Here is a 24,464-nt window from a genome sequence, read left to right as displayed (position 1 = left end):
ACAGCATCATTGATTCCAAGAAAAAAGTGTCAGCCAGTGTTCTTATTGCACTACCCACTTGACTGGATTGTTATTGTTCAGATTCCTTTCTGGTTTTGTAATGGCTGCATTTCACATTAAAGTTCAATGGTTTAATTAAGGAAATGACAGAATAGGAAGTTACTGTAACCATGATTTCAGCTATTGAAGAAAGATTTGCCCTACACGTGAGGAAATTTGTGAACCTAAGGTTTTTGTTAAATGTGCAACATATCTGCTTTGTTTTTTAAACCACTGATATCCAGATGAATAAATCACATCATTTTCCATCTCTTTGTGGAGCTGTATTAGTTTGTTTCCAAGCACATAGTATATTGCAGTGTCTTTCCCTAAATTATGGTTTTAAACAGATTATTTCTTTTGCAAGTTTAATTGAGATCTGAAGACAAAATTAAGGACAGTCTGTGTTTGTAAATGTCTCTTGAAATTAAAACATTTTATGTGCTGCTATGTAAAACCCTGAGTAGCTGCTTGCTTTCAGTTTTGGGGCTGGTCTGGGCTTTGCAGTCAGACTGCATCTTGATATTCCTGTTCCCTCGGCAATTGGGTGGGATTTAGAAGTTCTGCCTCCGTTCCCAGGTCTAGCCAAGCCTGTTATGTATTACAGCTGCTCTCTACATCAGAACACTAGGAAAAAAATATATACGTATATCTATAGACTTAAACTGTATCAGTTTTCTTTTCCACTTCATAGCACACCCGCATAAACAGTAGATTCAGGCCAGCTAAGGAGTGTGGTAATGTCTGCTTTGAAGGGTGGAATAAGTGTCTGGCATGGATGTGGAGAGGGAATGCTATGGCGGGGAGAGACATCTCTTAAATCAGATCTGATACCAAAGAAGTAGCAAAGTCTCTGCGCAGAAAAGGAGCTGACATCTACTCAAGTAGTCCCAGGCCCCCACTCTGCCAAATGGTGTGTTTACTAGTTTGATCAGCTACCGAATAATTAGAGTGGTACAGTAAATAGCATTAAGTACTATCTGTCATCTGAAGCCTGGAGTTTCTCAGCTTGCAAAGGCAAGGCTTCCCCCCACCCCTCCCAGTATGTTTACTTTATAGTTTACAATTCATGAAAGGAGCAAGGAGCAGTCTAGTAGTCCAGCACAAACTAAGATCCGTAGGTAGGTATCATAAAATAATTTCCATAGTAGGGTGAACTGCCTGCAGGCAATCGACAGTCAGTCAAGAATTAGCTGGTGGATGATGAGAGGCACATTGCTTGGCTGTTTTAGCATTTTAACAGAGGAGTTCTAGCACAGTTTTGATTCAACTCTTAGATTTTATCAGCCAAACACAACAGAAAATAAGTAATTAGACAATTTTAAGCATTTAAACCAACTGTAGCTGAGGAATCTAAAATATAGAGTATAAGGGAATGTACTATTTTAAATGGAAATGCTATGGTAATACATTCTAGAATTAACCTTTTAGTTAATTTAAAACTGCCTTTGTTTTGTTAAAAAATTAAATGTTGTCTACATTGGTGACATTTCAAAGACTGATTTTTTTAGGGGAAATAAACAGATTTTTTCTGTATTCTAAAATGACATTAGTAAAAACTACAGCAAGGAAGCTTGACATGAGTTACTTGTTTTGTGTGATTCTGCTTAAGTTGACTTGTGACCAGATATTGCATATTTTTATATGAAATACATATTTTATTGTTTAATTTTTTAATGAAGATGCAAATTGGACTTTATTTTGCAGTTTAAGTCATTTATATCTCAAAGACTTGACTTCTCCTATTTTTCTCTTCCTTTCTGTGAGAATGAAGAAAGAACAATTTGGTGAAATGTGCTAGTGAAGCCAATGTATAGCCCACTGAATATAGTCACCAAGGGATTAATGCAACTCTCTCTCTTTTTTTTCACTCTGGCCTAGTTCCTGCAAAATCATGTGCCTACGTGATTTACTCCTGTGAACCATCATATTGTATGTTGTCACTAGGAAGCAGAAGTTTATTCTTTCTCAAGTTACTGAATACTGAATTAGATTTAAGAAAGCCAAAGACCTGGTAGTGTCAAAAAAAGTTAGTAGTTAGCTCCTTGCTGGTGTCAGGAGCAGTTGAAATTAGTATTAAAACATAAGGGTTTTTCTTTACTCATACCTCTTGTCAGTACACTTGTAGTTCATTTAAGAACACTCCTTTTTCTCTGGGTAATGTCACTTGACTGCATACATGTAAGTGCAGAAGTTAATGATATGCTTACACAGTCTGAGGCACTGTTGGGAACAACCCCTCTGTGGAATGAAGTAGCAACTTTAGTGGAAATATAATGAACAAGGGGATTAAAGTGGAAGCATTTAGGCATAGATTTTTAACTTTCTTTTCATGTCTTTTAAATGATGTCTGTAATTCTGATAAAAATTCTTCTTGAGTTGTGAAACAGTGGGCTCTACTCAGAAAACAATCTGAAATTTCTTGGATGCAAAATGTATTTTTTTACTTAGTGTAGAATGTGATTTATATAACATCTCAGCTGACGTGATCTGACATGTTTTTATGAATTCCTTTGCAAGGCAAAAGTGCCTCTAGTTGCAATTTATAGTAATGAGACTGTCTGCTGTAAAGTAACTGATTACAATGATGGTATAAGAAGTAAGCATGTTTGCCTTTCCAAGCCATTACCCTTTCCTTGCTTCTGGAGTAGCTAACCCTGTGTTCTGCAGCAATGGTATCCATTGGTGTCCAAAAGCATTCTCTTTGTCCAAACACAATTTTGTGTACTTCACCAAATATAGTTGGATGGTATTTTGGACTGGAGTTCAGCTAATTTGGTTAAATCCTGGATCTGACAGGTAAATTTGAAAAATACAACATACATACAAATATTCACGTGAAAACTTTTCCATGATCTTTCAAATAATGGAGGGTATATTGTGTCTTAGGGTCAAAATATGAAAATGCCCAGTTGTCTCCATTATGTACTTCTGGATTACATTAGGGGACAACTGGGCCAGGTCCTGAAGTGGACAGTTGTTTACTTGGTAGTTTTGATGGATGAGTAGCAAAAACCTGAGATGCCTGCATGGGCACATGTTCACATAAATTCATGTTAAAATACTATTGCGAAAATCATCCAAATTTGCTTCCTACTAGAAGAAGATCATCTATTTCCTCTTAGTAGGTAGTCATAGAAAGTTCCCGTAGTCATTTCCTGAAATAATTTTTGTCTCATTCAGCAAACACAGCTGGGAGTTTTGCTCTTCTCAGAAATGTGTAGCCAGTTGTACTTACAAGCACGGAAACATTGTGAAGATCTGGTCCCTGGGGAGCTTAGTGCAAAATTCTTTTTGAAGATCCCAGAATGGAGAAAATCCTCTCTATGCAGAGCTTCTGACAGAAGCTGCAATAGTGGAAGATAGGGGAAGGAGTTGCCAAGGCACTGAAGAACTTCAAAGAACACTGGAACGAGGGGCGAAAGTTCAGCCTAATTCTTGTGTTATCTGAACTCACTCACCCAACTCTGTTGCAGTACATCTGCATAAAATGGCTGGGGTCTGGCTTTAACAATAACCTCATTTTTCTGGAATATGACTGGAAATGCATTGTTAAAAAATTGATTGCCAGTGAAAATGTTTTAGTAAAATTCGTCAAGGGAGCCCCTAGACTGAGAGAAGCCACCCAGCCTCCTCCCATGGGAGACACACACCTTCCCCACCTTGCCTTCTCCCAGCTGTGTGCTCCTGCCACTTAACTTGTGATGATCTTGTTAGACATCTTGGTGACCAAGCTCAATTCCTTACAGTGGCAGAAAGAAAAGCTGCTGGGTTATTGATTTGAATCAGCAAGCAAAAGAAACATAGGACTAAGCTTGAAATCATGAAGCTCAGAGCAGGAAGGGGGAAGGGAGCAGAAGCTTTCCTCTTTTTCAGCATCCCTCAGCATTAAATGTTTTGAGGAATAAACTCAGTAATCACAAAAGCACAGTGTAAGTGCTTTCATTCTGGGTAAAATCTTGGGTCTGCTGGTAAAGCTATTGATCAGACCAGGGTTTAATTCCAGGTTTTATCTTTGATTTATGTGTGTTGATATTGGTGAACAAACTGGTTGTGCAGTATCTGATAGATACTTTGAATCTGACTCAAGAGAATGTGTTGAAAACAACTCTAAGAATCTATTTACTTAAATAAATGTAAAACTTAATTATGATGCAATGAAATATTTTCCCACCATGATTTGTGCTGCTGCCAGCCCATGACACTTAGTATGGAACATTAGTAAATCACTCTGTGAGTTACTCCCTGAAATAAATTGTCCTAGCCATCTTGATTAATTTGCTGATTACTGAACATAAATATTCAAATCATATCTGAATTTGAAATTGCAAGAACTGAAATATTGACAGTGAAAACACAGACTTGGGGTAACAATGCAGTTGGTTGCTAGTTGAGCTCAGAGTGGAAGTGGCAAAAAAGCCCTGTTTGCAGCTGATGTGTGTCAGAAGTGGCTTTGGTGTTCAGCTCCTGCTTTTTACCTATCTGTGGTGCATCAGCCACATACTGTACCTTCAGGTGTAGGATCCTATAGCCCTTCAGGGGAGGGCTGCATCAGCAGGAGCTACACCCTTCTTGTACCTCAGAGAGTGGGCTCTGCCAGTTACTGAGGCATGACCTTCCACTGCTGATGCTGAGTGCCTTGCTGGTGGAGGTCTTTGCCATGACCATGGGCCAGATGACCTTTATGAGTGCCGACTTTATGTGGGAGCAAGAATTTTCTTATTCTGAAGATATATCTGTTGATCATTTTGTTCTGTGTTATATTGATGTTGAGGAGATGCTGCAAATGTAGCAAGTACGCAATTTCAAAACTCAGAGGGGCAGATTGTGTATTTCTAGGGGGAAAATACAGTTTACAGCTTCTTTGGCAGACATCCATGATGAAAATACAGTTTACAGGCATCCATGATGCCTGTCAGAGATGTAAGCTGTACCAGGTACTTCAGGAACAATTACATCAAGGTTTATGTGGATACTTTTATTTTAAAGATATTGAAAATGAGATAAGATTCAGATTCATTATTGAATGTTTGCTTAACTTCTGACACATGATCTTGTTTCTTCACTTTGTACTCTAAATTAGGTCATTAAAATCAGATTGTGTGTTATAAACAAGCGTCTTTCTGTTTATATGTGATTATAAAACAAACTTGGAGGGTAAAGACTGTAATTTTGAAACAGATAAAATTTATATGCCCTTTTGAAATCTATATGGAAATTAGTTTCTCACACTCCAACTGAGATGATGTAAATGGACCCCAGAGAGCTGGTACAGTGTTGTCCGTGTACTCGGGGGAGCTGGAACAGTGTAAAGACATTTGGAGGTCAGAAATGAGGTTAATTGACAGGGAAGTGTGTGAGGACAAGAAAAATTTGCACAGTGCATGTCAGTGGGTAGAGCTGTCAGTTCTTCACTTGACTACTAGTATTTGCCAAACAAACATGACAAGACTTCATTCCAGGGAAAGGGAAAAAAACCAAGAAGAGTCATCTTAGGACAACAACATTGTTTGGAAAGAGTGGTGTTTTGTGGATTTGTTCCAAGATACCCACATGTATACACCTACTGTACACAATTGCTAGTCTTGGCTTGTCGCTTCTGCCAGTGTGACTGCTGTCTGCAGCAGAGGTTTGCAGAGCAGTACCTGCTTTGGCTTTTCCTCAAGTATTCTTCAAGCCTATGGTTTGAGTGTGCAAGCCTGATTTAACACTAGTGACAATAACTCCATCTTTTTTGATGTAGCATATCATAAGTGATTTTCTGTCTTCCTCTTTTTCCATCAAGAGACATTTTTGATTTAGTATATGTTGTGATTCCAGCCTGCTCCTCATGGCATTAGTACAAAATTTGCTAATAATGCAAATAGTGCATATTTCAGTCAAGGCTTCAAAGTATATGTTCCATTTTATAGACGTGTAAAGACCAGATAAGAGTGTGGGGTTTTTTTCTATAACAGCAGAGCACTGAAAAATCTGAAGCTTTCACGGGCTTGGATACCAAGAAAACAACATGCAAAAGAACAAGATTTATGTCTGGCTGATTTTTGGTCAGACCTTCCACTCTAACTATTGTGCGGTGATTTATTTTTTCATTATCGTTAACTGTTCTCAATCTTTAAATGTATTTTAATTGTAGGAGTCTTTTAATTTCTTTTTTTCTTATTTCTAAAATTCTTATAAAATAGTAACCATTCAAGCCTGATTCACGTGATGAATAATTTCATCCAAGAAAACCCAGCACATTAAAATTGAACATTTTTTCAATATTTCAATATTGTGGCTAGAAAGAACCTCTTTTCTGTTTAAAAATCAGCAGATATAACCCTACTTTAGAAATCCAGTAACTGAAGTTTTAGAAAAAATGTTTTTGTATTTCCAGATTTTACTTTACCTGTTATTATTTGTATTAAAATGTAAATATGTAAAAAATATAAAAATAAAATATCTGCATAGAATAATTGTTTCCTAGAAAATACCTTGCAAATATTTTTGCTTTCTTCTTCTATTGTTCCATAAACTTATTCTGCACAAAATGTAAAAATACACAGTCAAGAAAGCATGTCAAAAGAGTGAGCTCCTCTTCGTAGTCTCACTTAAAAAATAAATATGGTTTAATATAATGTTGAACTACTTCCTACATAGTTAATAACAAAGCAGAAAAAGCAATATGCTTTGTCATTTTGGACAGACTTTATTATTTTATTCTGCAGTAAATTTGGCAACTGTTTACACACTTTGACTGCTTTATAGTTTCAAAAAAGTGTCTGGCAACATTATCAAGCTAATGGCAGAATTGAGATCTTGAGGAGTCATTTCAGTCCATTCCACAAATGAGGATTGGATTTTGTCCTGTGTTTTTATTACTGATTATGAGCAACCTCCTTAAATTTCTGTTACATAGTAATCCTTTACAGTAAATATGTTTCATACTTGTGCTTCCCAGAATATACAAGGTATGTTTAGGAAGGGCATTTGTTACGCAGTGAAAATGCTTCTATAAGAAAGTATCTTGTTGTGGCTTTCAAATAATAAATAATGCATTCCATAATATAAAATGCTGTCATGGCATTAACAAGAGATTGTGTTGCTCTCTATGTTCATATTCTTAACACTACTCATCAGTGAAGGAATGGCAATAATTACTTATAATTGTGCAATTTATATTAAGTGTCTTTCCAAGAACATTTAAGGAAGCATGGAAGGAATGAACTGCAAAGCTAAAATGAATGGGAGGAGTCAAAGCGTGTCATTGGAGGCGCAGCCCCAGTGGCCGCAGCAGAGGCATTCTGTGAGCACTGCAGGGAGCAGAGAGCTGCTCTTTTTTTCAAAGAGAGCCGTTGTATTTAAAGGAAAAATACTGCAGTAGAGGTGATGGGAAAATCAGAGACAGGTTGGAGGATTCCCAGAGAGAATGAGCTGATGAGTTCAAATAAAATGTTACAGTGATTGTGCACAGGTATTTTATAATGAGTGATAACATGGTGTTTTTGTTTTTTGGGTTTTTTTAATATTCTAATGTAGAGTTTAAGTAATTTGATACTTCAGTACCAGTGTTTAAAATGGTACAGCTGGAAAAGATTATTTGTCTTCCCCTTTTGGTTGTGATCATCATGGAGAGTCATTTCTTATTGTTGAATATATTCATGCAATTATTTTGAAGACTGCATTCTTAAACAAGAGCTTCTCATTGTGTATGCAATACCTCACTCTTAGCAGATCATATACTTCTGCAGAAATCATTCTTTCTTAGTACTTTTGTTTTTCTAATAAAAAAGAAAATTTACAGAGGATTTTATGTAGAAAGTGTTTGGCATGTTCACAGCATTACTATGTCCCATTTCTACCCACCTTTCCTCCTCATCCTGACTTAGAAAGATACAGATTTTTTTTTCATTGCCTGTGTACTGGGAATACTTAAATAATAATAAAAACCATTAATTATGAGATTACTTATCTCTAAAGGAGCTTCCCATGTAATACAGTTTACTCTTTTCCTTTGGCTGTTAGAAATGCTTTCATGCTTTCAGAATCAATGAATTTAAGCTTAAAATTAAAAGTCTGCTTCTGTATGATGCTCAGCCTCCCATACTCCTTTGTTAACATTTTACAGGAAACGCTTAGTATCTCCCAAAGTTCAACCCTGCACGCAGTTTCTTTGGCTTGCATAGGGTATTTAAAAGTATTTTTGAATAGTTGTGGCTCAGCTTCCTGCCTACTCTGGTTTCTATCTTCCTCCATGTGACTGGGTGTGATGAGAGGATGGATGCTCAAGGAAGTGAGCACTGTGGTGGAAGCCCGCGGGTTTTCTAGGTCTCCTCAAGGTGGGTAAATGAGGTGCCCACAGCCACTTTTCTACTAGTGGGTCTTCAGAAGGCCCTGAAGTGGACAGGAGAGCAGAGTTGTAAGGAAATTCAGAAGATTCAGTCTGGACTCACAGGGATTTGCAATAAACTCTAAGTTTCCCTTTTAAAGCAGATCCAGTGCTGAGGGACCATCTGTCCTACAGAGGCACTGAATGCCCTAAGGGGAAATAGCTACTTTGTTTGAATTTTGAGATAAGTAAGAGAAGCCATGAATTTGATTTAGAACAGAAATGGTAAAGTTGCAGCTTAAATGTGTAGAACTGTTTTTAAAATAATGCTTCATTTTGCCAGTCTACTATTTGTTAAGATTGATAAACATTACTGGAAAGATTCTTGAGTACTTTCAGTTGTCCCCAGGTTTTCAGACAAATTCTTTCTTTTTGTATTTAGCTAATCTCTCTGCAAACCTAAATTTCTGAACTGTACATTAAAAAAACCAAAAGAAACTAACTAAACAGAATATGTAATTGCAACATTGTAGTTCAAAAATGCACAGAGCTGCTCACAAGTTTTCCTTTTTTTTCCTGAACAAGCAACTCTGGGTAATTTAAAGAAGCTCTGAATGATTTATAGAGGCACTCTTAGACCCCGTGGTCACCTTTTTCCCTTAGGATCAAAATGAATTGCTCATTTATAATTGCAAACAGCAAGATGCCTGGCTACCTGCAAGTCTATTCACACCTGTTGTACACAGGTAATAACAAAGTCCTTGAAAATTGATTTAAATAGGTGTCTCAGTTTTGGGATTGCTAAGTGAGTAAGACTGAGACTGTTCTTTGCAAACAAGACATGCTTTTTGCATCCCAGAAAATATGTAGGGGAATTGTTATCAGTACTTGAACTGATACATCACTGCACAAGTACTGAAAAGTCCCGGGAATTATCTCGAGCTTTATCACCTTAATCTCAAATACAGGGTTGTACACAGAAATCATTTTCCCTATATTCTGGAATAAGAATAAAGCAACTTTCTCGTATGAGCATAGGTTCAGATCGGAAGGGACTCTCTAGTCTAACCTCCAGCCCAAAGCAGCATCAGCAAAAAGATCAAGTAGGGTTGCTTAGGGCTATCTGTGTGCGGCCTGGTCTGGAAAATGTTCAAGGATAGAGAGTGTACAGCCTCTCAGAGCAATGTCTGGCTGTCCTGATGTCCAGTCAGAAATGCTCTTGTTTCAGTTTAGGTCTGCTGTCCCCTTCTCTCCAGACACATTGCTGTAAGGAGTCTGGCTCTATATTCTTGATAACTTCATCATAGCTATTGGAAGGCAGCTATTTCCCTGTTTGAGACAAAAATGGAGACAGATTACTCAAGCCTCTTAGGAAGAACAGAAAATGTTGATAGGCATATTAACACTTAGGAAAGGACATCAAGTTTTCTTCACAGAAAATTCTGTAATGATTCTTTCTTTAACAAAAATAAATATTCAGATACCGTTTGATTGTGATCTAGTAGATGTTTACATGATTATATTTGTTGATGTGTGTTTTCCTAATATGTTAGGAAAGAAAGTACTGGTAACCAAGAGAAATGTGCCACATACTGAATCTAAGAGAAGGAAATCCACGACCAATTCATGGAAAGCCGTGGGACATGTGACAGCAGAGAGGGCAAGACAGCAGCATTTCAGATACTGCTTTGGAATATTCTTGAGAGCCTTCCCTGGTATGACAGTGACTGAGAATAGGCCCAATTGAGTATATAGTGTTTACATCCCTCCAGCCTCTTCCCTGGGGGATGGGGCAGGAAGAGGAGAGGGAAGGAAGCAAGGGATGATGGATGGGTTTTGAAAAGCTTTTCCCGTGAGGGGAAGGTGTGGTCACTGTACGCATCTCCAGCTAACAAAGCCCTCCCGTAGCTGGAGCAGATGTAAGCTTTGTCTCCCCTTTGGGGTGACTACAACACTGCCCAGAACAATATTGTTCTTATTTTTTGTTTAGGAATAGAGATTTTAGCAGGGGAAGTAGCCTGTCACCGTTACAGTTTGTACTGCTTTAAGACGGCGCTTCAGCACTGAGTCTGACTATGACATCTGTGACCAAGGGGCTGTAATAAGACCAGAGCACAGATTGCCTACTGTGTGTGGTACATCTTGGGAAGGCATGAGCATACAGCTTCATTTCTGTCAAATTAAGCTGCAGGTACATGAACATATTAAGCAAATATAATCTGATATTGCTCCCAAAACAAGCACTCATATCCGTCCTCTCGCCCCTGCCTATTTTTGCTTACATGCTACCTCCTCCATTACACTGGCACAAGCAGCAGCACAGCCACATACTGAACCAGAAAAGGAAATGATGTGGAAGAAAATTAACCTGATCAGAGAAAAAAAAAGGTTTCACCCAGAATCGGTTGCTGAACTGTTGCTTTTTGAGCAGTGATGCCAACTGATGTTGTTGTAAAGCAGGCATGAAGCCTTAACCAGACCAGGGAGTGTGAATTTATCTTAGCATTAAGTCCATGTGGTAGCTTTATGCCAGCAGTGGGAATACAAATGTTCCATGACGCAGCATGAAGTTAGGGTAGTACAGACAGACGGTACCTGATCTGACATAAAGTCTGCTGGTACAAACTTATTCCATCAAACATTTTCAAGTGCCAGTGATCCCCACGTCCCTTCAGTGCTTTTCATCCAGTACTAGCAACCCTTCAACTTGTATTATCAAATCAAGGCCAAACTGAATGAGATCCATTTTAGGACTTGAAAGCGGGAAAAAAAGGAAAGTTATGCAGAATGTAGTTCTGCCAAGTGGCGATGCTTTCTTACTGTCAGCTGTACTCAGATGGGCTCTGATTTGTGGTGGCAATATATTAGGATACCAAAATACTTAGAGATTATTTCTAGGGAAGTGAATAACTGAAGATTGTGGCTTTTGTAAGTACTAGTGTTGTCAGATGTTGTTCAGCCTTTCAGTAATGAACTACCTGGCAATTTTCTGTTTCTTCGCAGCTGTTTCCCCTGGTCATGTTGCAGTGTGCGCAGTCGGGGCCACAGTAGTATCAGAAAGAGGAAGAGAAACCAAAAGGTGCCTAATGATGCATGTTTGTGATAGAAGGTCTTCTGCAGTGTCAATGATCAGAGAGTCAGTGGCCTGACAGAGCTGTAGCTCTGGACTTTCTTGGAAATTAGATCACCAACATCACTAGGCAGTGTAAATGTAGTAATCTAAACAGTGCAGAGTACTAGTGAGTGAAGTTGGAAACTCCTTCTCTCTGTGTCCCAGTCTCGCTGCCTAAGAACTGTAACGTTTCCTAGGCCCAAATTTTGAGAAGAAACGAAGAATTTCCTCCCGCTTCCCAAATGCTGCCTTGAGGCACTGGAGAGGGCTGTGACCGGATGTTCCTTCCCCCTCCCCATCCCTAGTCAAGAAAAACTTGAGAGTTAAAGCCTGCAGTATTTATCGCCCTCGGAGCCGTCAGGCCCGCGGTTCGGGGGGTACACAACACCCGGCTCTCCCCGCACCAGCCGGGGCTCTGCGGGGCGTCCCGCGGCACCTCGGGGGTCGGGACCCCGCCGGGCGCGCCCCGCGGCGGAATGCGCGGCACGCGGGCCCGCCGCCCCCCCGCGCTCCGCTCAGGCGCGACCATTGCGCGGCACGGGGGGGTTTGGGGAGGGGGGCGCGCCCTCCGCCTCGCTCCGCGCCTCCCCTGGCGCCGCGCCCCGCTCCGCGTACCCCCGCCCCGCGGAGGACGGGGCGGGGCGCGGGCACCGCGCCCGCTGCGCGCACCCACGGCGGCCCCGGCGGGCACCCGCGCGCTCCCTCCCGCGTTCGGGGCGGTGGTTGAGGCCGGCGGGAGGTGGGGCCGACGGGGCCGAGCCGGGCCGGGCCGGGCTGGGCAGGGCTGGGCTGGGCTGGGGCAGCCGGCGGCGGTCAGCGGGGCCCGTGGATGGCAGGCGGGGCGGCTGCCGGGGGGTAGGGTCGGCGCGGAGCGGGGCCGGGCGGGGCGCGGGCCGAGCGCGGGGAGCGAGGAGCCGCAGCCGGCGGAGAAGGCACGGAGGCGGAGAGCGCCCTGCAGCCCCGCCGCGCCGCAGCCCGGCGGCCGCCAAAGTTGCTCCCCATCCCGAGGGGGAGCGGGGGATCAGGCGGGGCGATGATCTTCCCCAGCAGCAACAGCAGCGCGGCGGGCGGCAGCCGGACCCCGTATCGGAAGCAGGTAAGGGAGGCGTGTGCCTGGGTTTGTAGCTCCCCCACCTCCGCGTTCCCCCCGCAGCCCCGAGGTGCTGGGGGAGGAGTGGGGAGAGGGGTGGCGACTGGCGCGAGTTGCAGCTCTCAACCTTTTCGCTTCTCGATTTACAAAAAGCAACTCTTTTCTCCTTCTTATATATTTTTTTTCACCCCCTCTCACAAGCCGCGCCGTGACCTTGCCGAGTGCCCGGGCGGCCGCCGCCGGGTCACCTTAGCGGGCGACGCGGGGCGTGCGGGGCGGCCGCGGCCCCGCTGGGCTCGGCAACAGGTTAGAAAGGACCCGGTGTCGCAACAGCGAAACTTTAGGCTGGTTGTTTTTCGCTCGGCGTGAAATGAGTGAAGGGGTCTGGGCGCGTTCTTTCTTTCAAACAACCCTCCAGAAAACCACCGCCGCCGCTCCTCGGGCGCACCTCTGCTCCCCCCGGGTAGGGCACCCGGGGGACCCTGTGACATTTTATGGGCAGAGGGATCGCTCTGATAAAGCTCGGAGCACTCGCATCTATGGAGCAGTACTGAAAGAGGTATTTCTTTGTTTGTTTGTTTAGTCGCTGGAAATAAAATATTTGAAATAGTTGGGTTACAACCTTGCTGGGCCGTTTGTCTTTGGCTGCGCTTTTTACACAGACACACACACACGCAGTGTTGGTATTAATGTTACATTATTTCCTGCTTAGCGTGTTATTTTTTCATTGACTCTTTGATTAAAAAAAATCAAAAAAATCTTACTTTTTAAGTTAGTGGGAAAGCGGTGCTGTATGTGTGTGCCAGAGGGTAAATGGAGTAGAGGTCACTGACAAGCTCTCAGCTTGACAAAGCATACCAAAAATACTATGGCAGGCTTCTTTCCAGGTGAGGAAAAATCCTTCCGTGTCTGCTGCTCTTAGTAGTTAAAACAAGTAATTTGACAGATTCAGTCAGCAATACTGGGGAAGTTTGCCCAATTTTGTTTGGGGTTGGGATACATTAAGGGCAGAAATAGCAAATCAGATATCACTGCTGCGCACGGTGAAGGGTTTCATATAAATAATGAGGAAATGGGCTTGGAAATTTTGAATTCTTGGTGTGTTGTTGGGACGGCACATGATCTGTGTGGCAGTGAAAGTTAGACTCTCATATTTTCTTGAAGCTTAAACAAAAATTGTCGTTTCCTTTCTACTCCCCGTTATTTTACAGAAATAGCTTTTCAATAAGAATCACTGGTGTGTTATCTCAGCAGTGCTCTGCAGATGCTGACCAGCAGTGCATGGAGTTATCTTTGTATCTTGTACTCGAAGTGTTCAAGTCCATACATAACAAAACATGATTATTGTGTGTGCTGGTTTTGGTTTGTTGTTAATAAATGTCCTAGATACGCCCATGCTGATGATCTTGTCTGGTGCTCCTGCAAACTTTATAAATGAAGCTAATTTTTCAGATGCTATTTTGTGCTCTCCCTGCAAGGACCATTAATTGATGAAGGCCCCTTAAGTGGCTGTGCAGTGTATTGGGCACTGGGCAGGGTGTTGGCAGGAGTGGAGGGCAGTGGGGCCAGGCCTCGTGCTGGCAGGGCTGTGTTTTGTGTGCGGATGTGAGTTTGCATGCTGGTCTGGAGCAGGCTGATAAGATGCTCTTCTTTTCACAGTGCACTCCTTAGATTCAAAGAGCTAAAAGGGCCGACTGAATCAGGAAAACAAACAGACCCTTTTTTCCCAATAGGCAGAGAAAGAAATGAATGCAGGGGTATTATGTGGGCTTAAGACCCTGGGTACCAAAGGTTTCTTTTGTTAGTGTGTAGCTATTCTCTGCTCAAACACTTCCTACATAAGGAGCCAGGGTCTGTGCCTTTTTCCAGCTAAGTACATGGAAAACTCCTATTAACTTCATTCATGTAGACTAATGTCATTTAAAGATTGGCTTTTTGATCTCCCTTTCACTCAGACTTCACCTGCAGGGGTGAGCTGATGTCAAACAGTGCTGAAGAGTGTTGCAAGCCAAATTTTTCAACTCTTGATAGTTAGAAAAGTTCAAATTAAGTGTCTGCGTTCTCTGTGTAACCCATATTGAGACAATTGCGTTGTAGTTGTGCTTTAGCCTGAGACACTAGGTACTGTTAGTGTAGGAAAAGTTGTCAACTGGATTTCTTATGCTAACAGCATGCAGTATATGAAGCCGAAACAATTTTAACTTAAAAGTGAATTTAAAGTCTTTTGAGTTGCTTGTATGTCTCTATTGGTATTGTAATATATATATATGATATCAGAATAATATAAGAACATTTCATATTTAGCACTGTTCTGTTTAATTTTTAAGAGCCTATAGAAGATTTTGGTGAAAAGATGAGTGATTAATTGATAAAATGCAAGGTGACACTATCTTGATTTATTTTAAAGACAATGTAATGTAATGTGGATTTCTACCTTAATTTAAAATATTGACAAAATACCATATAGCTACAGTAGGTCCAGAGTTTTACCCATACTCTTTTTATTTTTCCAAATAAGTATGTTTTGTTTTATAAACAAATCTGTGCTTATAGTATTACACTTGTTACCTGCTATGTCTACACTGTTGTAACTCAGGCATGTAGGAGCCAGTTGACATTCTCAGTTTCAGGTCAGATTTGATTGGATGGTGCCTAGTCATCTTCCCTCTTTTAGAGTACTCGTAAGAGTACTAAAATATGGTCTCTGAAGTTGTGTTTTCAGAAGGATTTCCTGTGCTACAGGCAGACAGGCATGTTAAAAATATTCCTAACAGGCTTAAAAGTTAGACACTGCGTAAATGAGTGGCAGCTCATCTGAGAATTGACTTGAAATGCAGATGCAGGCCTAGTTAAAAAATAAAAGCCACACAGTATCTGCAGTAATAACCTATCACAACACTCATGGCTATACATCCTGTCTGAAAAAGGTGGGTGTAAGGTAATATTTTTACTAACAAGGTTACTTGAGCTATGCAAAGAATGCACGTCTGCATCCGTAATGTGAAGGAAACAAAATGACATACAATATCCTACTTAATACAGGCTTTTTTTAGCCCTTGGTTTGTTGAGAACAAGATGATTCTCTGTCCCTCCTCCCTCTTTTATTATTCTCATGTAAATCAGGAGGTGCTCCTCTGGAGTAAATATTTCTCTACTCTGTAAAATTATCATAAATGGAAAATTAGGCTTTCTCCTGCCATCTGCTCCTTGAATCTACAGAGCTACTGCAGCTATTTGATTAGGGCTTTTAAATCGCTTAGTGCAGAAAGGTTTCTCTGCTCTCAGGTTTCTTGGAGAGGAAGCCAGAAGCAGCTCTGGAGGCCTGGGATGGAGGCAAGTATGGGGTCCTGCCACCACAGCCCGGGTGCTCAGCCCAGTGTCTGTGCCTTTTAACAGCTTTGCCCAGTAACAGTGGTTCTTGTTACATTTTGATGACCGTAATGTTTATCTCACCAGGATAAGGAGATTTACATAGTTTGCTGCTTTCCAGAAGATTAACTGGGCGTAGCTGCACGTGAGGAATTTAACACTGATTTGATGTTTGGCCTGTGTAAGGAGAGACAGACAAAGGTTTTGATCAGTCTTTTTGTGCAGCTCTGTTAACATCAAGTGTCATGTCGCAGGTTGGGTTTTATTAAAAGTTGAAGGTTAAGGTGGCTTCTAATGATGGTTAAATGAAGAAAACTTTTACCACTCTCAGGCTAAAAATGTAGATTAGCCTTTCACTCTATCTATAGGTTTAACCTATCAAGAAGCTACACCTGTAATTCTACTTTATTATTTCTCCGTTGACACTGTGTGTGGTGTCTGTGTGTGTGGGAAGAGCCTCATTAAACTTACAAGAGCCGGGCATGGTCATAACTCAAAACATGCAGCTCCATGGAGCAGTGTTTGCCCAGAACGATTTGACGTGACACCTCCTGTGTGTATAGGTGGTGTTGGGGGTAGGAGGGAGAGCTGAGAAGCCTAAGATTGAATGGTATCTTTGGTTACACAAATAAATAGGATTAGTGTATTTTTGTTTCTTTGTTTCAGAACTATTGTAATTTTGTATCACTGGCTTGCTGTGACAGACTTTATTTTCCTTTACATTGTATACAATGTTAAAGGGTCTACCTGGGTTTCACAACTGGTACTAAAAGTACCAGCTATTTTAATTTTTTAAGTGCATCTATAAGATTGTTTGTGAAATTCTGCTTTATTCTCAAGGGAGCAAAACTACTCAGTCAGTGGGTTTCTATACTTGTAACAAAATGTGAATGAAAGAAATAAAAGGAAGCACCTTATCTTGTCAGGCATGATGTTATAGATTATGAAAAGTGATATGATTGTCTTATCTTTAGCAATTTGAAGGTTTTGCTTAGTATTTCTAACAGGGTGAACAATATATTTTTATCGCTTTGTAAGTGTTATTGTTCAAAGTATGTGTCTTTGCCATTAAAATTCATATGGAAGGGAAGATAGAAGTCTGTGTCTTGAACATCTGCTGTTTTGTTTTGGGTTCATTTTTTTCCCCTGAAACTTCCAACTGTTAAAAAAAATTGCTTGAGTTAACACATTTCTGAAGGGTTAGATCCTTTAAACTAGGACTGCTGGCAGGGAGGAGAGGGGAAGGAAGGAAGGGAGGGGGAAATCCTTTCCTGAGAGCTTGAGATGGCTCCTAAAACATCCGCACAGTGCTGCAACCAAGTAAATAAAAATAATGATCATTTGACATTATAACTGTTTCGGTCTGTTCCCCCCCTTTTTTTAAAGTCGTGGTTAAAATTGACCTTTGCTTGTTGCACGAGATGGTGACTAACAAAAGAAGTCAGTGGAGAATAGGAACCTTTTTTACTGGCTTTCCCTCATGGATCTGTTTCCAGCTTCTTATGAATGCTTTTCTCTTATTCAACATCCAACTGTTTTAAAAACATCTTCCTTGCTGGAGAGTGTGAAGGCTTATAAATCTGTAGTACTAAGGAAGAGCGCGTAGAGATGTTTTGATCCTGGATGAAGTATGTTGGTCAGAAATTTTCTAAAGCCAACAGAAGCACATTTAAAAGTTCTCAAACCTTGTTGAAGTAATCATGAGTTATTTTGCGTATGTTTCAGAATTGTGGTGTACTGTGGTAATTATAACAACCCTGCAGAAGTCACTGTATTTGCAGCTTCCTGATGCAACAGGAAAGGGAAGGGATGAGTTAGAAATAGAGGAGAAACGTAGAGGGGAATTAGATAAGCACAAGCCTGCTAACCTAGCAACTTGGAAACGTACACACAATAAAAAAAATGTGCTATAAGGGCTGGTTACTGTGATTAGCACAGCTTTAGCTCTGTTTTCCTCAAGAGACTGCAGTTAAGGCAGTGTAGCTGCAGCTGTGTATTGACACACAAAGTAGTTTTAAACTGCAGTTGAAGTAATTGAATGCTGGTGAGGGATTGCTTTAAACAGATTCAAGGTGAACTAGGTTCATGTCTTTTGAGTTAGTTTATTTCTAGCAGTTTAAATTTAGTAACTTTTATTACTGTTTGTATAAATTGATATTTAACAATACAACTTTATACCAATTTGAAGACCTAACCTGTGCGCTTAGATGCACTGGCTTAAAAAATACCTGGCAAATATTTTGAAGTTTTATAAGCTCTTCAAAACAGAAATACAGTTGCAATGCTTCAAAAATGTCTTTTTTGGAATTTGTGGTATAGTATAAAGATATATCAGCTTCATGGTCGATTGCAAAATAAAAGCTGATTATTACAGATATGTACAAATATATAATAGTATAATATATAATAATACCTTTTTGTTCATGTGTCCTCATAAAAACTGTGTTGTTCGCTTACCTATAATTGTTTAGGAAATCACTGCTGTGTGTCTTATTTTTTTAAAGTATTCTACTTTAGAAAAATAATGTGACAGAGAGGGGTGTTTAGAATTTACTTATTCAGTTGATAGAACTTTGTGAGGTTCAGTGGAAACAAATAGCATGTTGTTCTGGGGAGCCTCATTTGGGCTTCATTTTCCTTGGATGAAGAACAGCAGAAACACCAGGGCAAGGTGAATATCAATCTTAGTCTATCTTAAGCCTTGCCTGCTTGTGAAATTACGTACTTCTTTACAGCAGCTAAATATACGTAACTTTTAATTTCATCATTGATTTTTTTGACAGTGGCACTTTCACACTCTATTCTGGTTCATTTTTTTCTGTTCCTCTGCTTAGATGAGAAAGGAATTTATTTCTTTCCTTACCATCTATTGTTTTCTGTTCATTTATATCTGAGTCTCCTCTACCATATGGTGCTTTGCTTCAAGAAAGTGGAAACATGACTCCTTAGGTTAACTGCAACTCATATATTCTGTCATTTGGGTACTACAGCATAACAATGTTAGAATTCAGTCCTTTGGGATATTCGAGGTATGTGTGTGGCACTTCCATTTTTAGTGTGCTCGAGTGAAATCTCAGGGTTCAGGGGTGAGTTTGGATGAGCTACAGGGAGGTTTTCTCAGCATTGTTAGTCACTGCAGGCCACTTTTCATGCCTATGGTGTTACCAGCTCCCAGGAAGGCTGCTGCAACTTAATGGAGGAGTATCCAGTTATCTTTGACAATCCAAAGCAGTGTTCATAGATGTTTGACTCCTTTGAGGTGATTCACAATCCTGTTTTAAGATTTACCTGACCCACAGAAACTTTATCAGGTTGTGCCACTGCAACAATCTGAAATCACTCAAAACACCAGGCAGGTAGGGGTGAAATCAAATGCAGATCCTTGTTTACAAATCTACAAACAAGACTATGTTATTCTTAGAACAAAGGAATGGAAAAAACCCAAACAAAATAGTGGTACAAGACCTGAAGGTTTCCTTTACCTTGTGTGCAGCCCTGTGGTGCATGACCTCCAGTCTTCCCAGGGGGACTCTGGTTATTGTCCAATGCTGTTGCCTCGAGTCATGTTCAGAGAAGAGACTCTGATTTAAGGCTCTATATTTCCTTTCATACTCAACCCACTCAAAGATAAGGGGTAGAGGTTTCGTTTTATTTTTTTAAGTAGGTGATGCCTCTTTCACTCAGTGTTCTTTCACCAGACCACAGGTTGTTTTTACCTGCTTTGGAAGTAATGATGTCTCTTGGGCCTTGCCACGTACAATGCTGCCTGCCCAGGCTTTGGAGTTCTCTTCAGCTAAGCATTAAAGAGCTGGTTGGTGTGTTGCAGAGGAGATTTCATGCTATGAAATGATGAATGAATTTCAAGTCTTGTGGTGTTTTTCTTTCTTTTCTACCTATATGTATAATTTGCTAATAATGCTTTAAACAGAGGTGCAATAGATTTTTCGGTGGGCTACTATGGGATTGGAGGAGACCCTGTCACTCCAGCCTCTGCAGATGACTGGCAGCTGTGTGTCGCCTGTGTGCCCACCTTTGAGCACGGCCATGGTGACCCATTTGGAACTGTTTGCATTGCTACAGGCATGTGTGTGTTGTTCTGGCTTAGCTTAGCTAATCATTTAGCTAAGGTTTTAAATAACCTATTACAACATGAAACTCTTTGAAGTATGTAATGTAGAAATAACATACAGTACAACTTTGTGTTAACTTGGCCCACTGCAGCTGTGCTGTGGGAGTGGACAGACAGAGTGGGTGTGCCACACATCTATGAACACATGGCATGGCCAGGAACGTGCCTCCTGCCAACCCGGGAAAGCAACACCCACGCTGGATAAACCTGGGCTTTTGCAGAGCCAGGCACACAGTTCCAAGGATTTCTGTCCAGTATGAAAGCAACCACCAGCAGGACAAGATCCTTTGAAGTGTTTAGTGGTCTGTCTACCAGAGTTCAAGAAGAGTTCTGAAAATATGGGTCTGAATTTTAAGACTCTTGCTTATGCCAGTGCATATTTACATACCCAGTGGTGCCACTGCATGGGGTGAGACTGCTGACATAAATAAGTGCTTATTGAGACAGAGAACCAGAAGACTTCTGAATTTCCCCCATGACTTCTGAATTTCCCCAAGTTGAATAGGGGTTGGGCTTAAACTTATATTCAACAGAATCAAATAGTATTTAAATTACTTTAATATTATTCCACCCAATCTATTTGGCTTGCCTGATCCTAATTATGATAGTACTTGTGCTTATTTGAAAGTACTCTGTATAATTCGGAAAAAACATTTGAGTTAGGCTACTAACCTTTGAAACAGGGATATTTTTTGGCTTTTGTTCAGCATTCCATATCTCTGAATGCTATTTCTGAGAAATACTTATCAAAACTGGGGTTTAGAGAAAGTATTTCTACAGTGTTTAGCTTAAACAAAAATATGAATAATAACGCTTCCAATACACATGTATATGGGTAAATATTCCAGAATTAGGGACAATTTTTGAAATGAGAAAACCAGAAGAATCCTATAGTACTGAGGAACTATAGAGTATGTTTGAAGGCTTCAGTAACTGTAGTGATGAAGAATACCAAGATGTAATTCACTGTATAGGATTTCAGGTGGTTACAGGTGCTAGTTAAACTTGGTGTTGCACACTGCAACACCAGTAGAAGAATGCAGGGGCTTTTTGGTTGTTTGAAGTGCCCTAAGAGCTGCCTCCATTCCCCGTTACAATATTCTGCAATCCTTTTGAGGCTAATGCAAGATGGCAATAGTTAAGGAAGTCATTGTTTCAGCATTATGTCAATATTTTAATTGCTGTAGTGACAAAATCGTGTTAACTTTGGAACCAGACTTTGTCAGATTGCCAGCAAACATAGAACTGTCAGGTGTGGAGTGTTGTGGTCTCGGAAGTCACTAAGGGCTAAAGACTGGCTTAGTCATTAGAAAAGACACTCTGACTTCATGTAACCATTCTTTATGTATTCTGATAAGTTGTTGGGAATTCCCTGCTCTGAAGGTCCTGACCATTTCGTACTTGCTGGTTTAACGTTTCTGTTGCGACTTAATTATTGTTGGTTTACTATTATTTATATATGGTTTTGTATTCCAATATATAAGATGATGGAAAGAAACATCTAGCCCATCTGGGTGTTTTATGTTTCTATCAAAAGACCTTATTTTGGTGTGACATTTCTCAGTCAACTGTCTTTCAAAATGACTGAATCCATCTCCACCTTCTTCATTCCCTGAAATAAGTTCTATGTTGAGTCATTGTCCTGGGTGATAATAAAAGTCCCAGGTCAGCCACACCTATAAAGTTTATTCATAGGGATTAAGATGGTGACCTGAAGTTCAAATTGTCCTATCACCAATATTTTGGATAATCTGAGGTAAACTGTTAACATTTGACTCTTGTCAAAAGTACTTGTTGATAGTAGTTTCCTACCTCTCATAGATTTTGTACAGAAATGTACTAACATCTGCAAATGGTTCAGATACTACATCAATTAGAACTAAATATCTTGAAAAAAAATATACACACATGTACACATACATATATAGATGTATGTGTTTAAGTCTGTCCTCTGAAGCTCAGGGTAGAGCAAATTATTCAGAATGATAAACTCCGTGTTCTAATTCTGCCTGTCACTTACTGTGTAAGTAGTTTCTTTGCAATCTATAGGAATGTTCATGTGAATACTGTTATTGATATTTCCAGATTGTCAACAATGGCAGAGTTCATTTTGGCAAGAAACTGGACTGGTAAAACTATCTAGAACTCTAGTTTTAGAAAGGAGTAGATGTTGTTTTCCTGTTAGCATTTCTAAGCAGATGTTTGTTGTGCAAAAAGGCAGAGTCAACCATGAAAATATTACTGAAAACAGGAATAACTCCCTGAAGTTCAATGGCTTAGAATTTGCAGAATTTTAATCAAGATAGCCTTAGTGGTTTTATGGCCTTATCTTTCCTATGAAATTAACTTCCTTAGGGTTTGGGTTTTTTTCCTTTTTTTTTTTTTTTTTTTTTTGTTCCACTGGGAAGTCTTATTCTAGTGTTCTGTTGTCCCATTTTAACTTTGAAATTCCATAACTTCAAAATTAAAATATTTGGTTTATTTTTTGTTTTAAGGAAATGCAATACATGGTCTTTCAACTTCATTTTATTGTGGCTGTTGTAGCAAACTAACGATGGTTGACAAGATTATTAGTGTTAAACATCCAACTTGGACAGATTGATAAGCTTCAAAGGTAGAATTTCTTCTAAGAAAAGCACAGATGAATATTCTTATTAAAAATGTGTTTTCTTGAAATTGTCCACTGTATAGGACAAACCTGAAAGCAGTTGCTTAGCGCTGTGTTTGTGCAGTAAGAAGAGGCAAAGTGATTAATTCATCTTAAAATGTTAGCAATTATCTGGGCAGATTCTCTTTCACTTCAGTGCTTTAAAGTTAATTATCAATTCCAAGTGTACTTATTAAAAGTATTTTCCTTTATCTATAACTTTCTGATGTGTTCAGAGGTATGATTCCTCAGCTGAATTCTCGTACTAAGAACAAGAACATGACTAATAAAGTTGTGGATGAGCTGAGCTCTGTGCCCAAATGAACTGGTTTATTCCTGGCTAGTGTTTGACACAGTGTTTGTCATCTCTGGCCATACATAGCACCAGACATGGTTAAAGTGACTTGACTGTCCAGAGGTGGAGGCTGTCTCACACAGGTGCTGCAGTTGTATGTGCCAGCTGTGCTGATGCGTGGCCTGCTGACCACAAGGGCTGCTAAATACATTGGTGACTGTAGCTGTAAGCACTACTTGTGTCACCTCTGATTTTAGCTATAACCACTTATACGCCTGAGCTGAACTATTATCTGTGCTGCCAGGGCCAGTTCTTCTTGGCAGTTAATTTTGAATATATTTAAAATGTTGTATTAGCAGTACATCTGGAAACTTTCCTAGGTGTTACTTAATTCTTGTATTTTTTCATTTCAGAATTGACAGTGATTCATTGTGGAGTCAGACATTTACCCCAGCAGCTATTTGGATGCATCAAGGAATGGCATCCTGCATTTGCTCAGCATGCAACTGCTAAGTCTTTGTAGCTGAACTTCAGAACTAAGTTTTTGGATGTAAAAGGAGTCGTTCATTATCATGCACTCTGAAGTCTCCAACATTTTAGTTTTAGAATAAGTTGTGTGGCTTGAGATTCAGACATCTGAATGATATTCTTAACCACTTAAAACCACTTTTCTCAGAATTCAGGATCTGTTAGAGTTTAAAAGTAGCTGCATGAGTTAAAACAGCAGTTCACAAAAAAAAGTTTATCTCTTGGGTCAAACCAAGAGTGAAGTTTCAAATTAGAAGGCAATATGTGAGGAAAATTGATGAGGGCTAAGGAAGTGAGTTAGAACAGCTCTTCTGCTTGAACGATTCAAATATAAATTACAGCTATCAAAAAGAACAGGAAATGATAAATAAAAGTCTTAACATGGGGGATTTTTCTAATTGCATGCACAAGGATTTTGGACAAGATCATAAATTGTAAAGAGAAAATAGGATGTTTTCAGCAGTCAGAAAGTATTGGATCTAATAAGTGATAAGTGTCTACCAAAACATCATCCTTTAAAGAATGAGAAAAGACTGACTTGGGTTTGTTTCAGATAAGGTTATAAGGAAAATCTGACCCTAAGGCCAGAGCAGCATTGCTGCATATGATGTCAGGATTTTACTGACTTAGAGGAGACAGGTTTGTGCATGCTGTTCATTGCCTTACTTGTAAGGCTCGTTTACAGACAGAGGTACCACGTGTGTTTGCTACAGTTGCTTTATTTTGTGTATGAAAAACCAATGTTGGTTTAATTCCTGGTTGTTTGACAGCCTAATAGTGTTTTGTTACCACTTTCGTGAGTCAGCACCATTGGTAAAAGAAGCAGTCTGAACTTCCTTTTTCTTTTTTTTTTTTTCTCTTTGTTCTTTTCATTAGCAAGGGGGAGACACCAGGAGGGAGAAAGACCAGCTGTGGGGTCAAGGCTGCTGCGTTTTGGCAGTAAT

General features: G+C 40.1%; 1 protein-coding gene across 4 annotated transcripts in view; it reads left to right on the top strand.

Moving 5' to 3' along the window:
• Positions 1-24,464, top strand: part of RBMS1 (RNA binding motif single stranded interacting protein 1) — a 151,304-nt gene that overhangs the window by 40,278 nt on the left and 86,562 nt on the right. The window contains exon 1 of one of the 4 annotated variants that reach the window (XM_051787676.1): positions 12,240-12,558. The exons of the other annotated variants lie outside the window; for them this stretch is intronic. Within the exon in view, the coding sequence (XP_051643636.1) occupies positions 12,496-12,558 (63 nt within the window). The 5' untranslated portion in view covers positions 12,240-12,495. Of the gene's footprint in view, positions 1-12,239; positions 12,559-24,464 lie in introns of those variants that run through there. 4 annotated transcript variants of the gene reach the window in all.

Source organism: Manacus candei, unplaced genomic scaffold (genome assembly GCF_025592945.1).
Source record: "Manacus candei isolate 608988 ecotype Guabito, Panama unplaced genomic scaffold, ASM2559294v1 h1tg000023l, whole genome shotgun sequence".
NCBI lineage: Eukaryota > Metazoa > Chordata > Aves > Passeriformes > Pipridae > Manacus > Manacus candei.
The sequence above is the reverse complement of the archived record's forward strand: the minus strand, read 5'-3'. Positions and strand labels throughout refer to the sequence as shown.